This window comes from Cucurbita moschata, unplaced genomic scaffold (assembly GCF_002738365.1).
Source record: "Cucurbita moschata cultivar Rifu unplaced genomic scaffold, Cmos_1.0 Cmo_Scf00004, whole genome shotgun sequence".
Taxonomy (NCBI): domain Eukaryota; kingdom Viridiplantae; phylum Streptophyta; class Magnoliopsida; order Cucurbitales; family Cucurbitaceae; genus Cucurbita; species Cucurbita moschata.
The window spans coordinates 6297406-6320652 of record NW_019268520.1 but is presented as its reverse complement, the minus strand read 5'-3'; the positions used below and the strand labels follow the sequence as shown (position 1 = coordinate 6320652).

At 36.8% G+C, this 23247-nt stretch overlaps 7 protein-coding genes across 7 annotated transcripts; 3 read left to right on the top strand and 4 right to left on the bottom strand.

The window, feature by feature from the left end:
• The first annotated feature begins 156 nt into the window (after positions 1 to 156).
• Positions 157 to 3197, top strand: LOC111441353. Its single transcript, XM_023078302.1, has 4 exons — positions 157 to 852; positions 1952 to 2385; positions 2545 to 2800; positions 2895 to 3197. Exons 1-4 carry the CDS (start codon positions 186 to 188, stop codon positions 3038 to 3040), a joined length of 1503 nt encoding a protein of 500 aa, XP_022934070.1. The 5' UTR covers positions 157 to 185; the 3' UTR covers positions 3041 to 3197.
• A 927-nt stretch (positions 3198 to 4124) lies between these two features.
• On the top strand, positions 4125 to 5784 carry LOC111441509. The gene has a single exon (XM_023078536.1). It carries the CDS (start codon positions 4449 to 4451, stop codon positions 5466 to 5468), a length of 1020 nt encoding a protein of 339 aa, XP_022934304.1. The 5' UTR covers positions 4125 to 4448; the 3' UTR covers positions 5469 to 5784.
• A 1553-nt stretch (positions 5785 to 7337) lies between these two features.
• Positions 7338 to 8764, bottom strand: LOC111441328 (DNA-binding protein S1FA-like). Its single transcript, XM_023078270.1, has 2 exons — positions 8513 to 8764; positions 7338 to 7748 (listed from the first exon to the last, which is right to left on the bottom strand). Exons 1-2 carry the CDS (start codon positions 8531 to 8533, stop codon positions 7533 to 7535), a joined length of 237 nt encoding a protein of 78 aa, XP_022934038.1. The 5' UTR covers positions 8534 to 8764; the 3' UTR covers positions 7338 to 7532.
• Positions 8765 to 9442: 678 nt separating this feature from the next.
• On the bottom strand, positions 9443 to 12239 carry LOC111442313 (L-type lectin-domain containing receptor kinase VIII.1-like). The gene is made up of 2 exons (XM_023079671.1): positions 9663 to 12239; positions 9443 to 9577 (listed from the first exon to the last, which is right to left on the bottom strand). Exon 1 carries the CDS (start codon positions 11849 to 11851, stop codon positions 9683 to 9685), a length of 2169 nt encoding a protein of 722 aa, XP_022935439.1. The 5' UTR covers positions 11852 to 12239; the 3' UTR covers positions 9443 to 9577; positions 9663 to 9682.
• Positions 12240 to 13545: 1306 nt separating this feature from the next.
• On the bottom strand, positions 13546 to 15052 carry LOC111441472 (peroxidase 21-like). Its single transcript, XM_023078485.1, has 5 exons — positions 14939 to 15052; positions 14701 to 14849; positions 14412 to 14600; positions 14162 to 14327; positions 13546 to 14069 (listed from the first exon to the last, which is right to left on the bottom strand). The coding sequence occupies exons 1-5, from the start codon at positions 15039 to 15041 to the stop codon at positions 13669 to 13671; spliced, it is 1008 nt and encodes a 335-aa protein (XP_022934253.1). The 5' UTR covers positions 15042 to 15052; the 3' UTR covers positions 13546 to 13668.
• Positions 15053 to 18061: 3009 nt separating this feature from the next.
• On the bottom strand, positions 18062 to 19001 carry LOC111442189. The gene is made up of 3 exons (XM_023079484.1): positions 18684 to 19001; positions 18538 to 18625; positions 18062 to 18460 (listed from the first exon to the last, which is right to left on the bottom strand). Exons 1-3 carry the CDS (start codon positions 18870 to 18872, stop codon positions 18093 to 18095), a joined length of 645 nt encoding a protein of 214 aa, XP_022935252.1. The 5' UTR covers positions 18873 to 19001; the 3' UTR covers positions 18062 to 18092.
• A 510-nt stretch (positions 19002 to 19511) lies between these two features.
• LOC111442467 (syntaxin-71-like) lies at positions 19512 to 22724 on the top strand. Its single transcript, XM_023079915.1, has 9 exons — positions 19512 to 19871; positions 20088 to 20213; positions 20462 to 20621; positions 20743 to 20828; positions 20930 to 20998; positions 21078 to 21122; positions 21227 to 21289; positions 21460 to 21536; positions 22512 to 22724. The coding sequence occupies exons 1-9, from the start codon at positions 19716 to 19718 to the stop codon at positions 22525 to 22527; spliced, it is 798 nt and encodes a 265-aa protein (XP_022935683.1). The 5' UTR covers positions 19512 to 19715; the 3' UTR covers positions 22528 to 22724.
• Positions 22725 to 23247: the final 523 nt, after the last annotated feature.

Genomic DNA, 23247 nt, shown 5'->3' with positions numbered 1-23247 from the left:
ATGTGGGCCGTAGGAGTTAGGCCAGCCCATTAGCTCAGGGTTCAAACTCGTCACACTCAATTCAGGCCCAAATAATGTGGGCCGTAGGAGTTAGCCCAGCCCATAACCCGGGTTCTAAAATTTGAAAAAGGTCGATCTGTAGTTTCCTATCGGAGAGACGACAATTTAAAGCGGGAAGCATGTGAATGTGTCTACTGAAAACTCCTTCCAAATCAGTACGATCAAAGTGTCACGGTGGTAGTCACCATCGCGCGGCGGATATCCTCCACCGCACCAACAACTCATTTCATCGATATCATCTTCTCTTTCTCTCTTCACGATTGTTGTTCTGCTTTTTCTTTTCGATTTCCATGTGGCAGGTTCTTCTGGCCGCGGCGGTGGCAGGATCCACTGGACTGGTCGCGAAGCACGTTTTCGGCGCCGGTGTAAACCCTAATGGGACATTAATTGCAGAAGAATTGAAGAAATGTGATGAGAGTTGCGTAGATCGGGAGGAATCTGATGGCATTGTGAAGTTCGAGGGTTCGATCGACACGGAATTTGGGTCCCCTATGGTCTCGAATGGACTGAATGAGTCTGAACGTGAGGGGATTTTCAGGTTTTCTAGTTCGGATTCTCGTGGAGCGACGAGCTCTCGACTTGGATCGAAGAATTTGAGGAAGAAAACTAGGAGTCGGTGCCGTGGAGCGGCAAAACAAGGTAAGGGTAAAAATATCGAAGTGGAAAATTTTGCTGCTAGAGAAATGGCGACGGAGCCAAAAAAGAGTTCGGGAAGGTTTTCTGTACTTTTGAAAAAGAGGAGAATTACTAAGAACTTAGGTGCTTCCAAGAGTGAGTCCTGCTCTTCCAAAGGTAAGATTATGCGATCATTTGAATATAAATCCTTTTATTTCTGTTTGGTTTCTCGGAAAGAACAGTGCCGACAGAACCATTTCAAGTTTCAACTGCTAATGATCCTTACGGCGATCCTTCTTTTGTTTCAATAAGATACTAGAATACGGAATGCGCAGCTTTCTGGACTCCTGATTATATTACGTTCAAAATGACAGAAATTGTGGACTGATTACTGAGTTGTATATGGTTAAATAAGTGGGTTATCTTCGTTTTGAGCGATCTTTATTGTTTTAGATATGTAGAAATATTATTTCAATTAGTTTCTTGGATTGCACATCCTGAGTATGCTCGTTTCTGATCTTCAATTTAACTTGGTTTAAAAAGAACTTTTTGTTTGTTGTTTGTAGAGCTAATGCGGTGAAAACAAGGAGGCATGTCTTTTTGTTGCATTCTTTATACGTTTGAGTTCTAGTTGCATGGTGTGGGTTGGGGAGTCAACAGTTACTTAGATTTGATAAAAGTTATGCAACCTTCGTTCTTGCAGAGTATTCTTTTTGGTTTTTTCTTCTTTTCTTTCATAATTAGGGCGTGGGGCCCCACTGTTTTGTTGATGATCCGTTTCTTCAATCTTTGAATGCTTAACCCACCCCACTGTTTATCAGGAGGCTTAGCCCACCCACGCAGCTCCAAAAGGCCAAGAATCAAAAGTTATTTAAATTTTCAGTTTGGGCTTGAACCTAGGACTCAGAACATTCAAATCCTAAGCCCTCTTGAGTATGTAATTAAGAAAGGAACTTGCAGGCTTTGTTTTTTTTGTTTTCTTGAGGTCTAAAAACTCCAACCTTTTGGGTTCATTTAGCATTTAACTTCAATTTCTTGTAGAAAAGTCTTGCATCACTGTGCCTAATTTGGTATTTAAATTTGAAACAGCTACCAAATCTTATGCATGGTAAACATGAACTGTGTTCATTCACCACCAAACATTTACATATATAGCTAGCGGTGTTTGCTGTTTCTAGTTTATTAGTTTAACAAGATTTCCTCCTTAATTCTTGTTGCTTCTATGAATCAGTCATCTTAAGCTACTGTTCATGTGTGGCTTTTATGTTCTTTTCAGATGGCTCTCTATTTCATTGGGGAATTGGTGTTGGAATCATATACATGATGTCGGTAGGAAAAACAGAAATAAAGAGGCTGAATGTAACTGTGGACGAGACTGCAAAAGTTGTTCGAGAATTAAAATCAGAACTTTACAGGAGAAAATATTCACGTCATGTGCAGACAGGCAAAGCTAGAGAAAACTTGCAGCCAATTCATCCTGAAATTGACAGGTCTAGTGCAGAGTTGAGGCGTCTTAACGAGGTGAGAAATTACACACTGTCTATGTTCGATGATGGGGAATGTGGAAGCAGTGTTCTTACTGAAGAACCAGATCCAGAGATAAATGAAATGGATGAATTGGAAGCAGAGCTCGCCACTGAATTTGAAAAACTGCCATGGTGTTCATCTGAAGACACTTGCCAAGCCGGAGCTTTAACTGAACTGGAAAAGGTGATAGTCTTTAAGCCTTGAATGGGGCATACCCTTTCAGTTCTACTGCATTAATTTTTCAATCAAATCTTGATGAATGTGATAGTAGGACGAGTTTCGACTAAAGCAAAATATCCAATCTATATCTTATGCTAACTTGATTGAATTGGGATTTTCCAGACCAGGGTTTCAGCTATTGAATTACATGTTCCAGAGAACCCAAGATCTGATGCTTATCCATCGCACGGTGTAGTACCAGCGGAATTGGATCAGAAACTGTGCCATGTGCTTATTGAACAGCAGGAGAATCAAATTGTGGAGTTGGAATCCGAACTCCATGTCGCCCAATCCAAGCTAAATGAGAAAGAAGCTGAACTCCAAGCCTTGAAGGACTGTGTGAAACGCCTCACTGAATTCTCTCTAACAACAGTTTCTGGCAAGTTCTTGTATTATAGTATTGATTACAATAATTGCTCACCTCGACTGCCTTGCAAATTGAATAATCTCTAACAAATAGTGTTGAATCCCAGATGATGAAGCTGAAGCTCACACTGAGAAGAATCCGAGCTGCAGCTCGTGGGAGCAATCTAACCAGATGGGCTGTGAGCCAATGAGATCGGTAGTAGTTGGGATGAAAAGACCCGTTGAATCTGAAACCTGGGATTGTAATGTATGACGATAGGATTATAGAATAGTTGCAATAAGTAGTTAGAAAGCTGCCAGATCTTAACTTACATCAAATTGTAGATCTCCCACAAAACTGCATGTGATAGTTGAATATATTATGTAATATTATACTTAGCACATGGTAATTGGAGCTGAACTTCTCTGAATGATTCCCTGATGATTTTGTTAGCCCCATCAGAGTGGAAGGCAGCTATATTAGTTGACCTTTTGTCTTCTTGTCTGCAGGATGAAATTACTTGATACTCCAAACATCCACCCATTCTGAAAGATGATGCTGGTGTTTGGAATTCCTTGAAAACAAATGATGATGCTGGTTTCTCTCTCTCTCTCTCTCTCTCTCTCTCTCTATATATATATATATACACACGTATGTATGTATGTATATGAATTTGCCATATTGGTATGTCGCTTTGTCGAGGTTGAAGGTGGTGGAGGAGACGGTGACATGCTGTGCTGGACTTTGTTTCGCACGTGTACCTTCTTACTCTATGCAAGGAAGAACTTCATCTTCATGTACAAAAGGTACGTTGTTTTTGTGTTAAAAGATGTCTATTGTCGGCATTATTAATTATTCTAGAAAAATTGTTTTATATTATTGATATTGTCCTCTGGTTATTTATATTTTTGTATAGCTTAATTTTATTATTTTATTTAGATTAAGCTATAAATGGAGTCGGTAAACTTTGAGCCTTATATCTATTTGATTTCTAAACTTTGATTTTGTGAGTATTATCATATGCTTTCACCGAATTATAGAACAATCAGCCAACGTCATAAAATTGACGATCTATGACCGATTAAAACTAACATGTTGGTTTGAGCTCAAGACTTACATCGAGCGATTAATAATGCACGCTTGAGATTATAAGGTATAGGGCTGTGTAACCACCAATATTTTAACCTCTTATTTTGGTGTTAAATCACAAGTCAAAATCAAAACTCCATTTAGTGTGAAAAGAGGGAAACATAAAAACAAATGATCCACACATCGAATTTTCAAAGACTAAATAAAACGGCTACCTCTGCATATATAAAAATAAATAAATAAAATAAACATTTAATAGCTTCGCAAATATTAATAAATAAATGAACCCTCTTCTCCAAATTACCGAAATACCCCCAAACTTCCAGTGTTGTAGTGTACAAAAATCTCTGCGGTCGTTTCACCGTCCGTGCACTCACACATATAAATATTCCCACACAAAACAAATATTTCCCCGCAGAAAAAAAAAGGAAAAAGAAAAAGAAAAACGAAACCTTCTAACTCTACCAGTGAAGAACTCGGCCGGGAACTGCCCATCTTCACGGCGGCGATTTGAGATAGACGAACCGAAATTAAGGGCTCTGTGGGAGTATCTTTTTCGCACAGTGTTCGAAGAAGAAAAGGGGTTTTGAAAATGAAGCCATCGGCGAAGCCGATTTCGAGCCCAGGCAGGACGGAGAAATTTCCGCCGCCATTGATGAGGTTTTTGAGGAGCAATGTGGGAAGTAAAAGCAGAGGAAGGTCGCGTGCGAGTCCGATGATGTTCATGAGAAAGAAAAACAACGCCACCGCCATTGAAACCCAAGAGCCTTCGTCCCCTAAAGTCACTTGCATCGGCCAGGTCCGAGTTCGCCGCTCCTCCACGCGCCGTAGCAGACGCTCTGGTACTCCTACGCGCCGCCGTTGCCGCTGGATCCGAGCTGCTCTGTTATGCCCCTGTTTTCGAAAGAAAATCAAGCCCAATTCTTCTCAAATATTTCAGAGATGGGTCTCATTTTTCCAAGTTGGGTTCCGCCGAAAATCGAGAAGTAGAAAAAAATCGCCGCCGCATGAAACCCCCGTCCACGGCGGAATTGAAATTCCGAACTCAGAAACACAAGTTGTCGCCCCCATCGACGATGACGAAGGAGAAGAAACAGTCGAAGCGTTCATTTCTTCTCATTCTTCGCCGCCCAAAAATGCATTGTTGCTAACAAGATGCAGATCTGCTCCATATCGATCGACATCATTAGCGAGTAGATTTTGGGGCTCTCCTCTGAGAACCGAGAAAAATCACGAAGAAGAAGAAGAAGAACAGAGCACAAAGCCCAACAATGGCGGAAAAACGGTCGAAATTGAGAAACCCACATCCCAAAGAGCCTCAGTTTCTGATCAAGATCCGAGTGGAGGCTTAGAATTCGAGGAGGACAAGAAATTTATGAAGAACATCGACGACGATTCCACCACAGAAATCATCAAATCGGGCAATATCGAACGAGAAAAAACAGGGGAAGAAGAAGAAGCACTAGGAAGCTCGTCTCGGCCCTTGATTTTGACACGTTGCAAATCTGCGCCGTCGAGAACGGCGGAGAAGATGAACCCAGAAATGGGATTCTGGAAAAGGAGAAGGTTGGGGATTACTGATTCAAGCTCACCAACAATTCATGATATATAAACCAAAAAACCACTTCAAAATCTCAATCTCCTTACTGTTTCATTGTTTTTACTTAAATATTGATAGTTTTTTTTTTTTGTATAAATTCCTCATATCTGAAGCTGTGAGAACAATCTCCATAGCTTCAATCCCAGCTTGGAGTTTCGCTAATTTTCTTGACCCATCAAAATCTAGAGCTTCTGTATTTAATGCCTCTCTCTGTAGATGCCTTGGCATGGCACCATTAATATACACTTTTTCAGACAGGGAATAACTTTTGGGTTTCTTTTTTTCTTTTTGGATTGGAAATTGAATTAAATGTTTTTTGCTTTTGGTTATTTCACAACTTCTTGTAAGTTGTAACTTCTAGGAGTTATGGAATGGAGAGCTTTAAATAAAGCATCTTTGGATACTCTGACTGAATTTATTATTATTTTTTTTTTTAAAAAAATATTGAAATGGACAATTTTGTGTAATCGGCAGAAGACCCATCCTTCCCCATTCTTCACATGTCCTGTCTCCTTCCACATTCTTCATCCCTCAAGAACTCACAATTCATTTTTGTTCAATTATGTGACTTTATCTCTCATTATGTGCAATTTTATTTGGAAAATTGAAGTTTGTATCAATTCATATCAACACGTTAGTAAGTATCAAACGTTTAAATTCAGCTAAAGGGCAATTGGCATCCGAAATTTAACCAGAGGAACCGTGGGTTTAGCAGGAGGAATACAAAAAACAAAATGGCCTACTGCTTTTGCCCATATGAAAAGATATACTGAGTTGCCTGCGGTAGTGTAGTAGTATAGCAATGCAAGCAAGTGAGCTAAATGACAACAAAACAAAACAGGAAAAGTCTAAAAGCTGAGTGTTTTGTATCAGCGTTTTGCCTGTTCGGACACAGAAGGCGCAATTATGTTGATTGAGACTTGAAAACAATGAATCCCACAAAAACGCAGAAAGGGGACAACATCACTTACTTACTTCACTGAAAGGTAAAGCTTTTCCAGGCTTCAATGTTCTCCAGTGTTCCACCAAATTCAAGTAGCAATGGCCCCCCACAAGAACATGTCTTTTCCCTAGTTGACTACATGTTTCTTGTCACAAATTCGTGAGTGTATTCCTGTTGAAAAGAGTGTCCCTTGCAATTTCCTTAACAGAGCTCCACACATCCACTCAACCAACCAATGTAATCTCTCTCCTCTCTAGAGTATACATTCTAGCCAACCCCACCCTTTCAAAAAAAAAAAAATCTACCGTAATAGCCCAAACTCAATGTTAATAGATATTGTATCTTTGAGGTTTTTCTTTCGAGTTTTCTCTCAAAGTTTTCAAGACTCATCTGCTAGGGAGAGGTTTCCATACCCTTATAAACAATGCTTCGTTCAACCCACGAGAGATCTCACAATCCACCCCCTTCAGGACCCAGCGTCCTCGCTGGCACTCGTTCCGTTCTCCGATCGATGTGAGACCCCCCAATCCACCCCCTTTGGGGTCAGCGTCTTTGCAGGCACACCGCCTGGTGTCCACCCCCATTCAGGATTCAGTTTCCTCGCTAGCACATCGCCCTATGTCTAGCTCTAATACCATTTGTAACAACCAAAACCCACCGCTAGCATATATTGTTCTCTTTGGACTTTCCCTTTTAGGCTTCCCCTCAAGGTTTTTAAGAAGTGTTTACTAGAGAGAGGTTTCTACATACTAATAAATACTAATAAATACTAATAAATACTGTATCTCACATTTGCAGTCCAAAAAAAAAAAAAGAAAAAGGATTCCAACAGTAAAAAGCAATTGAGCTAAGGCTGTTCAAAAATGGAGAAACAAAAATATTTCTGGTGTGTGCAAAAAAGAGAAGATGGGCATAAGTAGTGAAGAGTCAATGGCACGTAGAGAAAAGAGCCCATGTAATAAGAGTTAAGAAACTCATGATCAAGTTCGATTTCGGAAGAGTTTAAGACAGCAGAAATAGGAAATACCTGTAGCAACTTTCAAGATAGTCTATGTAGGAAAATTTGGAGAATCAAAACGTTCTACAGAGAAGGAAACCTCGGGGAGCTAAATTTTCTCTTTTTCTGTTGTTTTTTACTCTCCAGGTGCAGACACTCCTTGCTTCAGTCTGTCCCTCTTCATCTTCTTTTTAGATACTGGCTTCTTCTTCTTGGGAGGGAGATTCTTCTGTGCATACAAGTAAAGTGCATAGTTCCCTACGAGGAAAATCAGCAGCAACCCACCAACAAGAAGAAGAACTATTAGCGCTGGATTCAATCCTTTTGCTTCAACGTCATTGATCACATTGCCCTGTTCACTTGCAGAACAACAATTAATAACCCATCACAATGAGCCACAAACAATTTTGGTGAACACAGCACACCATATCATATTTCCCTGTTCATATTATGAATGGATCCAATGAAGGAATGACTGATTAGGCGCTTTCAGAAATGGAGAACTCATAATTCACCTACAATAGGCAGTTTCGTTCATAGTTATATCTTAACACTAAGCATAAACCAAAATGGTTTCTCTTCACCATATTTCTCAAACCTAGCACGCTTTCGATCTTAAATTAGTTATCTACAAAAGTAATAACAATTTCAAGTATCATCCGAACTTTAATGATGAATGCAGACATTGCAAAGCAGTTTAATCACAATTTTCCAACCCAATCGCTCGACATTTCCCATTTTGAAACGACAATTCGCCTTTAGGGTTCGTCTTTCCCTAGATTTTTCCCCCAGAAATAAATTTCACCCATAAAATCAAGATTTACAGATCCTACAATGCGAGCGCCAAACAACCAGAAACTCAAATTTCATCCAAAACAATTACAGCCAACAAAACAACGTTCCGATTCAAACCAGCACCGCCCAACCAGATGAAATCAAGGTTTCAGAAAAGAAGAAAAAGACGAGCCTCGACCCATACTGATCGATCCAAACAACCAATTCGAAGAAAAAGGAATTCGAACACGGAATCAGAAATGGAATTTAAAAAAAGCACAGATCTCGTGAAATTGAACGCTAAAAGCAAGAAACAAAGGGGGATTCCTTCGTCAATCGTACCTTGCCATTGGCTGAAGCCATGTCTACAACTCAGAGCCGGACAGATCGGCCGGCAGGAAGATCCTGAATAAAGCCAATTATATAGATCGGATCAGCGGTGAAGCGTTGACGGAAAAACAAATTGTCGGCGAGGTCTAAGAAAAACGGGAAGATTCATATAAATCGGCGATTTGGTCCACCCGGGTCCTGCGCTTTCTATGGGCCGCTCTTTTCATTGCAATGGGCTCGTGACTCGTGTACGCTCGTAGGTTTTTAATTATTTTTGTAAATATTCATATTTTAAAATTACTTTTCTAAGTCTTATTTTAGCTTCTGGATTCTCGTCAGCTGCTATTATTAAATTTTTTAATTATTCGTTTCATTTTTTCATTTTTTAAGTTGACCATTTTAATTCTAGTATTTATTAATTTTATTAATCATTTAATACATATATATATATATATATATATGTATATATAAATGTACCTTAAAATATATAATAATGGTAATGAAAAAAAATAGTTTAAAATTTGTAGATTTTATCATATTTTATATTTAAAATAATAATGCATGTATTACACGTGGCAAATCAAATTACTATTTTACTTATTACTTTTGTTTAGGAATTCTGTGTGTGTGATGATAAATTAAAATAGCTCAAATTCAGTACATACTGTTATTGTTAGCCTCATTACCAAATAAGATATTTTTTATATCTAATTCTTAATATATATATATATATATATATATATATATGATGGGTAGATTTATCATTAATTGCCTTGATTAATTTTTGTTTGAAAAATAAAACACCGCCGTTAAAACTAATTAAAATTTCAGTAAAAAGATATATTGAGAAGGACTAATAATAACTATTATTAAATGATTAAAAATAAGGGGGAAAAAGTCTGTATCCATTAAAATTTGATTCACCCAACCTAATAATAATCCTAATAAATAAACTAAAAACCTAATTATTATTATTATTTTCATTTGAAAGCAACATCCACCCACAACTCTAAAAGTGGAAAAGAAAAAAAAAGAAAAAAGAAGGTGGGCCCCACCATCTCACTTGGATGCTGATGCCTGGTTATTGTGTCGTACATTAATTAAAAAAATATTGGATAAGATTGAAAAATATAATCATTTAATTCTGTGAAAATATATGTACCGTATTGAGTGGAAAATGATTCAAACAATTGATGGACTTCCCGCCGTCCGATCCTCCAGTGAGATCGAATCCTCGCCCTTGAAGCTGTGGTCGGACGAGGAAGTGGAAATGGCGATCATATCGTTCAGATCGGACACGCTATCTTGTAAAGTGAGAAGCAAATGAGCGGTACTGAAGCTTGTCGATGGCTTAGACCGAGGGACGATCGGAATCTCTGAATCGCCGATTAACATTTGCACTACGCCTCTCATTGTGGGTCGGGTCATCGGATCCGGGTGAGAACAAGCCAACCCAACTAACAAAACTTTCCTCATCTCTGATTCTTCAAACTCCCCACCGAGTCTCCCATCGGCCGCCGCCAACAGCCGTCCTTCCCGGTGTAAACTCCAAACCCAGTCGACTAAATTACTGTTGACGCCAAATTTTCCGGCGCCGCTCTCTTTCTCGATCGGTCGTCTGCCACTGGCGACTTCGAGAACAACCGCGCCGAAGCTGAACACGTCGGTTTTTTCGGTCGCCCGTCCGGTGAGGAGATATTCCGGCGCTAAGTATCCCATTGTGCCAGCGGCGACTGTGGCGTCCGGCGATTTATCGTGCTCCACTTGTCGGGCCAACCCGAAATCGCCTAAACGGGCATTGAATCCTTCGTCTAACATTATATTACTGGTTTTAACGTCTCTGTGAATGACCTGATTTTCACATTCTTGATGCAAATAGGCTAAAGCAGAGGAGACGCCGAGAAGGATTTTTTTCCGGTGAGACCACGGCAGCGGCGTACTGGCCTCGAACAGAGCTTTATCTAAACTCCCATTAGGCATTAAATCGTAAACGAGTAAAATTTCGCCTTTCTCGTGACACCATCCTTGAAGACGGACCAAATTCCGGTGGCGGAGAGTTCCGATGATAGAAAGTTCAGACAGGAATTCATTTTTCCCTTGTGTACTATGGCTACACCGTTTCACCGCTACAATGTCGCCGGTCTCCGGCAGAATCCCTTTATAAACAGTCCCAAAAGCGCCATGGCCAATGATTCTGTTCGAGCTGAAGCCTTTGGTGGCGATTTTCAGCTCCTTGTAAGTGAATTCCTTAGGCGTTTTGATGATTTCTGAAGCGAGGGAGTCCGATTTTTTAACCCGCTTAATCTTTTTGGAGTATACCCAAATCAACCCGCCGGCGAATAATGCTAGAACAAACGCCCCCGCCGTCACAACTCCAACCACCGCGCCGGCACCTTGCTTGCATAGTCCATTGTGGCAGGACGGAGAGTTGGTATTCTTTTGGGTGTTGGAATCTGAACCCGACGGAGGTTGTGACGGCGGCGTTGACCGGACGACATTCGCCGTTGGGTTCATCAGCGTCGTCGTTGGCGGCGGCGGAACCGACCCGGGTGGGGAATTCGAGTCAAACGACGACGTAAAGCTCCACCAGTCCACACTGTGAACTTCCGTACTCCCCTGTGTGGAACCGGAAAATCCGACGTACATAAAATCGTTCAAATACGGGTCGAGATCGAGATTGAACGACATTAGGGGTTCTGTCGGTTTCAAATTCGAATACGAAACGAAGATTTTGAAGATCCGAGCCGACCCGTCGTATTCGATCCACGAATTTACCGTATCCCCACTTTTGAGATCGATTCCAATTCCGTCCAGATCTTTAACCTGTAACGAAACCATGTCGTTCAGATCCAATCCGACATGGTTCCCATTAATGTCCTTAAATTCGACATCCATCAACGTGTCGAATTCCACCGCCACGAATCCCAATCCCCTTTCGTCGGCCAGCCCCAAAAACCCACCGGCACCACCGAGCGTCTCATCGTCCGGCGAGATTAGAAACGCCAAACCGCCACCGATCGACGACGGGTTGAGATTAGTGATGGAGAAAGAAAAAAATGTGGAGAAACTGGCGAGATAATTAATCCCCGGCTGCCGGAATCTGATGGGTTTGGCGTAGAGGACTCTGCCGGCGCCTGAATTTGGGACGGCGAGGTCTCGTGTGAGTCTGACGCTCCCGTTGTTCAAGTGGGCATCGCCGAGAAGCTTTAAACTGCTGAGGGCGACGGTTCCGAAGTCAAATTCGGCGGCGGAGACGGCGGTGGTAGAGAAATCGAAAAAGGCAGTACTGGAAAAGGAAAAAAGAAGTATTGTGAAGGAAATTACAGAGGAAATGGGAGAGAAATTCAACATTATTGAGATTAAGCTCTGTTCTTCAGACCCATCTCTGGTTTTTCCTTATCGGCCAGAGTGTAATTGAAGAAGACGATGAACAAATCACGGGCTAGAGAGAGAGAGAGAATAATGGAATTTCTTGGGCTTAAAAAACAGACTAAACCTCAGAATACAAACAAGGAATACTAAGAGAATCCAAAGAGAGAGTGAAGAAGACAAGTGGATTGCCGTTGCGACACGTGTCCATCCACAACGGTCCATTTTCGATGATAAAGCAAGCTTTGTTTCCCCTTTTTTCTTCTTTTCACGTCTTTTGTCGCACGTGCCTCCAACGGCGAGTGATTCCACGCTTTTATCTTCCAACCCACGTGGCCGCCTTTTATTCGGTGGCATCGTTGCGTTCTCCATGTCATCTTCTGATTTGGCAAAACCACTACAAATTTAGTAACTTATTATAAACAAAAGTGCAATTTTTTCCCTTCAAAATTTAATATATATTTTTAAGTTCATGAATTTATTAAATCAAAACTTAAAAATGGTTAGCTAAGCTTTAATGATGTATTTTTATAATGTAATAAAAAATATATATAATTTTTATAGTATTTTGTGCATTTTATGATTAAAATATTACCCCAATTTTTTTCGAAAGTAGCCATAATTGCACATCTCAAAACACAAAAGTTTCGGGCTCCACATGATGATTTGAAAGTCATGACAAAGTTCTCTTTATTAAAATGATGATTTTAAGTTTTTGCAAGGAAATTATTAAATTAAAATTTTCAATTTTATATTTAAAATATATTAAATAAATCGATAAGAATGAGAATTTAAACATCTAATCTAAAATAAATAGATAAATATTTTTAGAAAGCATTAATTATATTTTTTAGTTATTTAAAAAATAATTATCCTATTGGTCCTCGAAGTATATTTATTTGGTCCTAATTGGAAATAAAATTAAAAAAAAAATTAAAAAATTTAATCAATAAAATAAATGAAATTTGAGAAAAGAGGAAAAGAAAAAGAAAAGGGACAAAAAAGTCAAACCCAAACAGATCTGCTCGATTTGTTTTTTTCTATCAAATTTCTACTTATAGGTGACTAATGACTAGGCGAATGGACTACTGAAACGCTGTCGTTTTATTGCCACGTCATACATAACTATTTTTAGCTCGTGAGCACGTGGGCCACCGTTCGATTTATTTCACTCTTTTTCACATGTAGGGTCCCGATTTGTTTGGTTTGCGGTTGGATTTGATGATGAGCGTATCATGGTTGTTGGTGGTGCTGACCGTAGAGGATCAGGAGGAAATCTCGAGAAGTATGGTGCTGACGAGGATTTTCAAATCGATGCGGGCCCCACGGGTAGTAAACAACGCACGGGACCTCTAATTATGTGAATCTTGACTAAGTTTGATCGGACGGTCCAGGTTGGTTCATTTTTTTTCCACTTTTTAATGGAGTGCTTTTGAAGGCCTTTCGAAAGCCCATTATTTTTAACGTAAGAATCACTGTTTTATCTTTTAAGCATTAACAAATACGAATTATTCGATGTGTTTTTTTTTTTCTTTTTTTTTTTTTTTATTCCAAAGCTTTCTTTTCTTTAAGAAAAAAAAAATTATTAATTAATTTCCGCCTCATGTACCAAAGTCAAACAGTTGGTCAATGTTAAATTTTTAGATTAGTCCACAATTTTTTACTATTTATCTATGTACCCCTTATTTCATAACAATTTCATTCCTTTAGCAAGATAGTTTTTAAACATTTCCTTTTGTTGGAACGGGAAAAGTTTACATCACAATACACTTTTTTACCTCAATTATGTTAAATTGAGATTAATTAACAAACCGACAATCTTTCCTAATCTCTCCTTCATCTCCGGTGAGGGGATTGTTTTCCGACAGCAAACGAATTCCCCTTGAGAATTGAGCATGGAAATATTGATTATCAGCTGCAAATTTCTTAACGTAGGGGAGCGTAAGAGGATTAGAAGCCAATTCTTGGTCCACTATGAGCAATCCCTTGTGATTCAGTATATTACTGTAGTACATATTATCCAGAATCATCGGCGTCTCCCGATCATTTCTCGAATACAATACTGCTTTCGGGTCTGGATTTGGCGTCGGGCATCGACCTTTCAAGTATTTCGCGTACTCGGGGTCGAGGGTTGGATCCACGCTTGGATATAGCCTCTCCACTAAGTTCACACAGTGAACTCGCCCGACCGAGTGAGCTCCTGAATTACGTCATTTCAAAGTTAATGAACTAAACTTATAACTCATTGAAAGAAAAAAAAAAAAATCAAACGGTTCGAGAACATAAACGAACCTAAAAGAGCGACCGCTGCTTCGGTATCAATTCCGATGGAGCTAAAGAGGGAGAGAACATTTACAAGAGATTCATTGTGCCTGGGAACATATGCTTCAACAAGATGGGAATAGCTCACTTTGCTGTCTCTTCTCCCCGTTTTCAACTCGATTTCAGGCCCTTTTAACTGTACATCAAATCCAACCCATTTCAAATAATTAATCATATATTAATATTTCCCTCGAAATTTTATAAACCGTTCGTAACATACCATGATTATGCCATATTGAGCCGATAGCGCAACAATGTCAGCACAAGATACAGTGAGAGGGCATTCTTGTTCAACAGCAGCTTTGATCTTATTTACGTATTTGAAATTTCTCATCCCAAAACTTCGCTCTGAATCCTTCTCTGATTCCACTCCCATCACCGTTTCCAACAGTAGAGATGCATCACAAGACTACGACATTACGTCAAATTATTAATTTTAAAAAATATATAAATTAAATAGGTTAGGAATAAATTGTAAGAATAATTAAAATACTGAGTTAATTAATTACCTTAACAATGCAATCATGGAAGAGATTTCTGAGCCACGAAACGGCAGTGTTTCCATGTTCATAGTAGAGATCGGCAACTTGCTGTTTTATAATTTCTTCAGCTTTTGGGCAACTTTTAGCATAATAATTCATTTGCAGTTCGCCCCTTCCTATTTTCAAATTTACAAAATTGGATCATATTAAATTAAATAACATTATCATTTTTCGTTAAAAAAAGAAAGAAAATAAAAAATTGAACCTGAATAAAAGAGCTGCAGAAGGAGGAGAAGAAGAAGGCTCAAATGGTTCTTGGCCGCCATTGTCGAGCTCTTGAAGCTTCCTGGTTTTTGATGAGCAACCATTTTTATGGTCCTTTTTATAGTGGTAGAAGAAGGAGCATAGGCTTTTATTTTATTATTATTTTTATTTATTTTTGTGTTTGTGCATTTATATTGGGTCACGGCCGACGCGATAAATTTTATTTTTGTAATTATCATGATAATTATAAATTTTATTCCACTTGATTTTTGATAATTGTTTTTGTCAACATTATTATTATATTTTTTATGTAGGGGAATCTCAGATGGTTAATTAAATTAATTAATTAAAGAATTAAAAATTGTTTTATTTCAACGACTTTGATGGTTACTCCACCATCAATGAGAATGTCAAAGTCAATTGCAGTGGAAAATTAATGTGGTAAGTAAATTTCAAAGCCGTAATTAACATGTAATATATATATATATATATTTTTGGCTAAAATAAAATTTAAATCTCAATTTTATTATATTAAGGTATAATTTTTAGAAAATATATTATAATAATTAGTTATGAAATCTATCTTAGATATTCGTATTTTATTTTAGGATTTGATCGATAGCATATTTTATCTCATTTTCAAGATTTAGTTAATTGGTAAAAGATTGCAAACATTAATAAACATTCGACTTTCTATCTCACCTCTATTTCTTATTTTCGACTTTTTATCTCACCTCTATTTCTTATTCTTAACCTAATATTTATAATTGAAAGTGTGTGGAATGGAAGTCCCCTTCCCATTATACGCCACTTTCTTTGACCACACGCCACCACCCAGCGGTGGGCCCTACTTAAAAAATAATCAAATTGAATCGATTTTTTTTAAATGGTACACAAAAATAAAATAAAATTAAGATGTTATTATTATACTTAAATTTTAATTTGAAATGTGGTTTAATATATATATTAAATAAAAGTATATATTGTGGTTGAGGATTATCGCTAAATCATTATCCAACTTGAATAATTAAATTTTTAATATAAATTTAAAAATAAATACATAGGGTACGTTAATTATGCGTGCCTAACCAAGTCAATGGAAACTTGACAGAGTTTCAATAAATAATATTAAAAAGTTCGGTTGGCACATGCGTTTCAAAGTTCTTATTTATTTATTTTTATTTGATTATTCTTTTTAATTATCTTAATCATTTGCGAATTTGAGTAATTAAAGGTAGATTATGAACAGGGAATGAGAGGAAATTATGTTATTCTAAGCATTTAATTATTTTTATAATGTAAGATAATAAATATTTTGATTGGAAATATATTTATAAAAGTGTTTAAGTGAAAAAAAAATAATAAAAAGGCTCTTATTATGTGCCACGTGTTCCAATTCTAAGTTTGTATTTATAATGTCAAATTATTTAAATTCTGTAAAGAGAAATTATTATTATTATTATTATTTTGTATTTTTAATGCATCAATAATTGGAAATAGGGATGGGATCGCGGGCAGTATGAGTTGGAAGCTATCCAACTTGGTCATTTTTGGGGGTTTCTTTTTTATTATTTAATTATTGAAGAAAAATTCAACCTTTCCCGAATATAAAATTGTTTCAAATAAATTTAGAGATTTTAAATTGCATTTTTATTATTTTTTATTGGATATAGTACAGAATCGCTGGATTGTAATTTGACTGCAAACTTCTCTAATAATTTATGAATTTATATTTTATATAAATTAATTTTTAAAATTTTAGTCAAATATTTGGAGTTATATGTTTTAATTTCAGAAGTTTTTTTTTTCTGGTTACGTTAAAGACATGAAAAAAAAAAACAAAAAAAAAACCATTGTGAAACATTTTACACTCTATCCATATATTTAAGTATTAAGAGTTTTAAATTAATAAAATTATTTATTATTTATTATTTTTAAATTTTAAAAAAATATCAATGCTCGATCAAACTATTAATATTTTGTTTTAAATATTTATAACTGTGAAAATTTCATTAATATTCTTTTATTTAAAAAAAATTAAAAACACTTTTAAAATTATTTAAAAAATTAATTAACAGTTGCGAACTTCTTAAAAACAAATTAAAAAACTTTTACCATTAATATATGGACGGAGCATTAATACCACGTTTACCATAAACTTTTAAACTAACATTAATACTCATAAGCTTTTAGAAAAAAAAAATAAAAAAAGTTTGGAGATAATTTATGAAGTTTAGATATTCCATTTCGTCCATATATTAATAGTAAAAAAATTGAATTTTTTAATAAATTTTAAAAGAGTTAATGCTATTTTTTTATATTTTAATTATCTAAGAATATTTTAAAAACTATTTTTAAAAAAAATCAAAGGGTATTAACGGAGCTTTGGGTATTTTTATTAATTTATTTATTTTTACATCAAGTTTGACTTTTGCTTGATTTTCTCCCTCTCTTTTAATTTCTTATAAGCTTTATCTTTTGCTTCTCACTAAAAAAATGTATCCATATTCGCTGATGGATAATATAAATAAATAAATAAATAAATATATATTTATTTATTATGAGTGATTTTCTTGTTTTTTGTTTAAATGGAAACGTAATCTTGAAGATAAATCAATCCCATATATTTCAAAGAATTAAAATTATTTATTTATTAAGGTAGCTTTCAAAAATTATTAAATAAATAAAAGGTTCGACACCATATAAGGCCCATTATTTCCAACGCCTGGGCTTTCCAAGCAGTCAGGCCCATTTTAAGGTAGGCAACCATCAGGCCCATTATAAGCGATGCAAGTCACCAGGCCCAAAATCTAATAAAAAAAATTCATTATTGGACTAATTTTTCCAACAAAAAAAGAAAAAGGGTCGGTAGACATAAATATAATTCTTTTAGAAAATTAAAAAAAAAAAAATTTGAAAACTGTACGGATTTTGATTATGTTTTAAACTAAATCAGATAACGTAAAATTTAAAAATATTATAAATAGTGTTATTAAACACGATAATTCTTTATTTTTATATGTTCTTTTGGACGTATGCATCTTAAAAATTGATGGTTCGATCTCGTTGAACTTTATATATATATATAAAATTAACAAAATAACAAAATTGTTTAAAAATAAATAAAAAAATAAAAAATAAGTGTTAAAATTTTCTTATTGAATTTCAATTGCAACAGTTGTAGCCCAAGATCTTAGGTGTTTCTTCATGTCAGTGGTTGAAGAAAGTTTTGGCATCCTGAGGTTTAAAAGAGGGGAGTTTGGTCGGTTTATTGTCCATGCCTCTGAAAGATACGGTCTTGCTATATCTCTTTTCTTATCGTCATCGTTTTCATCTACGTCGTCGAGATTTTGTTTGTCCATTCGAGCTTTAAACCTCTGCAAACCAGGTACCAACTTCAGCATTTGAGGGCTCAAATTTTCTGTCCTAAATTGAAACCCTAAATCCATAAACCCTTTAACTTCCTCCAGCTCCAACTCCCCCAAGCTTTTACAACTCATAGATTTGTTCAATTTGTTCCTCACTGCACACAACAATTCTCCACATTTTATTAATTGGGTTTCAAAGTTTATGTATGATAGTAATAATAATTCAACTCACTTGTAAATTCAGGATCACTGACACTTTCTTGCATTGACTCTTCCTTTCCATCTTGTTTATATTTGTCTCCATTGATACCATCATCTTCCTATACAAAACAAACATCAAAATCACTTTTAGTAGAGCGCACGAGGGAGAAGGGTTACATGGGAGAGGAGGGAGGCGTCGTCGAGGGAGATGCGGTCGGAGGAAAGGGAAGAAGGGAAGTTTGAGAAAGGAAAAGTTGGGTGGAGATGGGAAGTGAAAGGATGCGAAGAGGAAAGAATGATTTGGTGGTGCCAAAGGCGATCCATGGCTGAAACAAGACATGAAGTGGTTGTGTTGTTGATAGCCATGGAAGAGCAAAGAGTGGGAGGGAAACAAAGATTGGGATATAAAAGAAGCCATGGAAGTGAACGCAGAGTTGCGGTGGAAATGAAACAAGAAGGAATGAGTTCTCAAGCCCAATCAAAAATTAAACGAATATTGGAGGATGAGTTACTTTTAAAATGAGTTCTCAAGCCCAATCTTTTAAAATTTTATTTTATACCTTACTACCTCTGAATTTGAGATGAGTTACTTTTTTATTTTTTTATAGGTAAAATTTCTTTAAAAATTATTTTTTGAAGAGATATATGGAAGGAAAATCATAAAACAAAATTATTTAATGTGTTTTTATTATCTGTTAATCAATTTAGTGGCTATACTTTTTCTTTCCATTTTGGGCCTTCATGGTAAGGTAACTTCCGGCCTGAAAAATGAAATGGGCCACTTTGCTGTGGGCTTCACAAGTTTGGGCTGCCCTTCTCGACCTGAAATTAGAGGATAAAAGGGAATTGTTATTTGTTTTTATATGAAATTTTAGATTTATTGTTTAATCGGGTATTAATTAATGGGGTAGTTTTTCATAGCAAATTCCACGATTTTGTTGATTTTTAAAATTAGACATAAAAATGGAAGCTTAAAATTTGAGAGTTTTATTTGTTTGTTTGTTTTGTGAGAATATAGTCGTAATTTTATCATAAATTTAAAGCTTTTAAACTGAAAGTTTGCCTCGGTGAGTAGAACAATCAGCGGGAATTTTGTTCAATCAGCGGCGGTACTGGCACTGGCGCACAACTTTTGTAGATATTCGGAACCGCGTTCACCGTTGAAGCTCACCGGAAACCCTATCGAAGCACGGAGGCGAATAATCGAAGATGAGTGTGATCGACCTTTTGACCAGAGTAGACGCGATCTGCCAGAAGTACGACAAATATGATGTAGAGAAGCAGAGAGATCTCAATGTCTCTGGTGACGATGCTTTCGCTCGACTCTATGACACCGTCGAAGCCGACATTGAAGCCGCTCTCCAGGTTTGACACTGATCCCTCAGTCAATTTCTCAGTTCCTACTCGTTCTGTTGCTGGATAGGGAAATGAAGGTTATCATATTGGTTGCTTGTTGCTTTTCTGATCTAGATTTAATTCAGTGGTTGAATCGTCATTTTTAGTGATTCGTAGATGATTTTGCATTTTACTTTGTCGGCGTGGAGGATTGGATTCTATTTTAGGAGCTATTTTGTTGTGTAGAAAGCGGAGGATGCTTCCAGAGAGAAGAATAGGGCATCGGTTGTGGCGTTGAATGCGGAGATTCGTCATACCAAGGCTCGATTACTAGAGGAGATCCCCAAGTTGCAGAGATTAGCTGTAAAGAGGGTTTGTATTCACTGTCTTCACTGATTTTGTTTGAAATTTCACTTTCATTGCTCAAATTCCAGCTTAACCCTGGATGTTTCCTATGAATTGATGAGAGTATTGTGATGAATCGATTAGTTTCCTAAATTCATTCTGCATTTAGGATGGTTTTGGAATTTTTATACTCTTGTTGAAGTTGAGCGACTGGATTTGAATTGTGTTGCTTCTTCCTATATGTTGCATCGGATGGTCACATAATCTATTTACAGGTTAAAGGACTATCAACTGAAGATCTTACCACTAGAAATGATTTGGTGCTTGCATTGCCGGATAGGATTCAAGCTATACCAGATGGAACTACTTCTTCCTCAAAGAAGAATGGGGGTTGGAACTCCTCAACTTCACGTGCTGAAATCAAATTTGACTCGGGTGATGCTTTAAATCTAGCTGAATTTCGATCAACCATTGTTGTGAAAATTTCTTTTTACTTTTAGTTGCGAGTACCTTGCATTAATCGTATTTTTGACCTGCACATTTGAATTGATAAAAGATGGGCGATTTGATAATGAGTACTTCCAACACACTGAGGAGTCGAGTCAATTCAGACAAGAGTATGAAATGCGGAAAATGAAGCAGGTAAACTATATGTATAGTGTAGTCTCTTTATTCAAGAACGAAGGCTGCATGCTTACTGGTCAATGGCTGTGGTTTAAACCCCTTGTTTTGCGCACATGCAGGATCAAGGATTAGACATGATATCAGAGGGGTTGGATACTCTGAAGAACATGGCGCATGATATGAATGAGGTTATTTATCTTCTATGCCCCGTTTTTTTTTTCATTATCAGTATATTAGTTGATAGTGACTGTCGCATGTTATTTGCAGGAAATAGACAGGCAAGTTCCTTTGATGGACGAGATTGACACTAAGGTATTTGTATCTTTATTTATTCATACATATATGTATATATGTACTTGCAGTCTCGATATTCATGTTTATAATCATCACCAAAATTACCTTTTGAATCATGTCAGGTGGACAAGGCTGCATCTGACCTTAAGAACACCAACGTTAGATTAAGGGACACAGTTAACCAGGTTTTGCTTTGTTCCTCTAATCTTCATTATTTAACCTTTGTTGTCGGTTCCTGAAGTGTATATCCCTGTGCACATATGTGCTTATCCTTGTGCATGCACAATACCTTGATTTATATGTATATTTGTAGGACGTTTGTATGTGTATCTAATGTGGGTTTTATTTGCTACAGCTAAGGTCCAGCAGAAATTTCTGCATTGATATCATTTTGTTGTGTATAATCTTGGGTATTGCTGCCTATTTATACAAGTAAGTTTGTACCTTCTACCTCCTTGCCCCCTAAAAAAGAGTGACAATTATAATCTTGTGCAATGTTTTACTATTTCCTTCGCATAATGAATCTCACATATGCTATTTTATGGGCTGTTTGGCTAGAGAGGAAAAATAGAATTTTAGAGAGATGGAGAACTTGTGTGATGAGGTTTGGTAGACGGTGAAGTTCATTACCTCCTAGTGAGCTTTGGTCGCTAGGCCTTTTTGTAACTATGACCTTGGTTTGATTTTGTTGGATTTGAGTCTTTTTTTGTTGGGCTAATTTTTTTTGATTGCCCTTGTACATTCTTTCATTTTTCTCCAAGAAAGCTTGGTCTCTTTACAAAAATAAAAAAATAAAAAATAAAGAAGAAGAAAAATGAGAAAAGAAAGAAAGAAAAAGATTCATGTTGTGAAGGAAAAAAAGTAGTTGTAATATTTCTCTACTCTCCTTCTTTCTCCCTCCCTCCTCTTTCTTTCTTTCATTAGTAAACTGATGTTTGGCGTGGATTAAGTTACTTATCAAAATTATTCAAGGAAAATGCTTTTGGAAAGAATAAAGAAGCCTGGATCTCTGTAGGTATTGGTTAGTTGTAATTTGATATGCTTGGCTTCTTGTCAAATGTGCAATCAATTGGGATCCTCTTTTGGGTTGTGATGGTGAATGAGAATCAAAATACTCTCCTGGGGAACGGTCTTAAGATAAGTACCCTTGTCTTTGGAGGTGTCCGCTAGGTCGCAAGGAATAACCCCTTATACACTGGTTATAAAAGATAAGGAGGACCCTGTCAGAACAAAGGATGGAGGTGTCATGGTTCATCTAGCCAGAACCATTTCCTTTATTTAGAGAGATTTTATCATGTAATTATATCTCAAAACCGTTGATATGTTAGCAGAAGTTGTTTTGTTTCTTTTTTGGTTGACCATGGAAAAAGCATTTTGAAGTTCTAATAGAGTCTACTTCCTCTGCAGTGTGTTGAAGAAGTGAGCTAACAGAGGGAAAATTCTTCATCTTCTTGTAGAATATGTGTCAAGCTTGCTAAGATGAGTATCTATATCGAGTACATTATCCGATCGTGTTTCTGTTGTTTACACTTATTTGTATGTCATATTCTTTTACACAACTCACACTGTATTATCAAATCTTGGGTATGTTGCTTGATTCTTGAATGTTCACTTGTGCAACCTCTCTTTGCTTTCGACTTCAAATCGAACACTGATCTCCATGATTAATACTTTAGCTCCTATATAGGACTCAGATCAATTAAGGATAAATTTGATACAATACATACTTCTAAGCATTTATTAATGTGTAGAAATGTAGTGCGATAACAGCCATCTGTTGAATATCGTTACTATTTGAGGTCATGGAGTGCATAGTTGGTCTTCCAATCCTTCCCTAATGGAGAATGGATATAACATGTATCTCAAAATTGATCTTGATCATACTTTGAGATCAACCAAAGACGAGCAAAGTCGGAAGTGATTGAGACGGTAGTCCTTGAGTCTCCTCTCTGCCCGCTAGCCTGGGTGAAGATGGAGACAAGGAATAAGGATTGAGACTCCTTGTTTTGACAGAACTATATAGGGGTTAGCTTTGTAAATTAGATGTGTGTAGAGCCTCCGTAGCACTTCTTGGCTGCTTCCCATGCCAGATCACATAGCTTTACAAAGGAAAGTCAAGCAGCCCCTCCCCCCCCCCCCCCCC

Coding starts and splice junctions, on each gene's coding strand:
- LOC111441353 (XM_023078302.1), top strand. CDS start 186: ATGTGTCTACTGAAAACTCCTTCCAAATCAGTACGATCAAAGTGTCAC. Junction 2,386..2,544: donor CTTTAACTGAACTGGAAAAG/GTGATAGTCTTT, acceptor GGGATTTTCCAG/ACCAGGGTTTCAGCTATTGA. Junction 2,801..2,894: donor CTCTCTAACAACAGTTTCTG/GCAAGTTCTTGT, acceptor GTTGAATCCCAG/ATGATGAAGCTGAAGCTCAC.
- LOC111441509 (XM_023078536.1), top strand. CDS start 4,449: ATGAAGCCATCGGCGAAGCCGATTTCGAGCCCAGGCAGGACGGAGAAA.
- LOC111441328 (XM_023078270.1), bottom strand. CDS start 8,533: ATGGCTTCAGCCAATGGCAAG. Junction 7,749..8,512: donor TGGCTTCAGCCAATGGCAAG/GTACGATTGACG, acceptor GCAAGTGAACAG/GGCAATGTGATCAATGACGT.
- LOC111442313 (XM_023079671.1), bottom strand. CDS start 11,851: ATGTTGAATTTCTCTCCCATTTCCTCTGTAATTTCCTTCACAATACTT.
- LOC111441472 (XM_023078485.1), bottom strand. CDS start 15,041: ATGGTTGCTCATCAAAAACCAGGAAGCTTCAAGAGCTCGACAATGGCG. Junction 14,328..14,411: donor CTCAATATGGCATAATCATG/GTATGTTACGAA, acceptor TTTGATGTACAG/TTAAAAGGGCCTGAAATCGA. Junction 14,070..14,161: donor AGCAGCGGTCGCTCTTTTAG/GTTCGTTTATGT, acceptor GACGTAATTCAG/GAGCTCACTCGGTCGGGCGA.
- LOC111442189 (XM_023079484.1), bottom strand. CDS start 18,872: ATGGCTATCAACAACACAACCACTTCATGTCTTGTTTCAGCCATGGAT. Junction 18,626..18,683: donor ACGCCTCCCTCCTCTCCCAT/GTAACCCTTCTC, acceptor TGTTTTGTATAG/GAAGATGATGGTATCAATGG. Junction 18,461..18,537: donor CAGTGATCCTGAATTTACAA/GTGAGTTGAATT, acceptor TGTTGTGTGCAG/TGAGGAACAAATTGAACAAA.
- LOC111442467 (XM_023079915.1), top strand. CDS start 19,716: ATGAGTGTGATCGACCTTTTGACCAGAGTAGACGCGATCTGCCAGAAG. Junction 20,214..20,461: donor AGAGATTAGCTGTAAAGAGG/GTTTGTATTCAC, acceptor ATCTATTTACAG/GTTAAAGGACTATCAACTGA. Junction 21,123..21,226: donor TGGACGAGATTGACACTAAG/GTATTTGTATCT, acceptor GAATCATGTCAG/GTGGACAAGGCTGCATCTGA.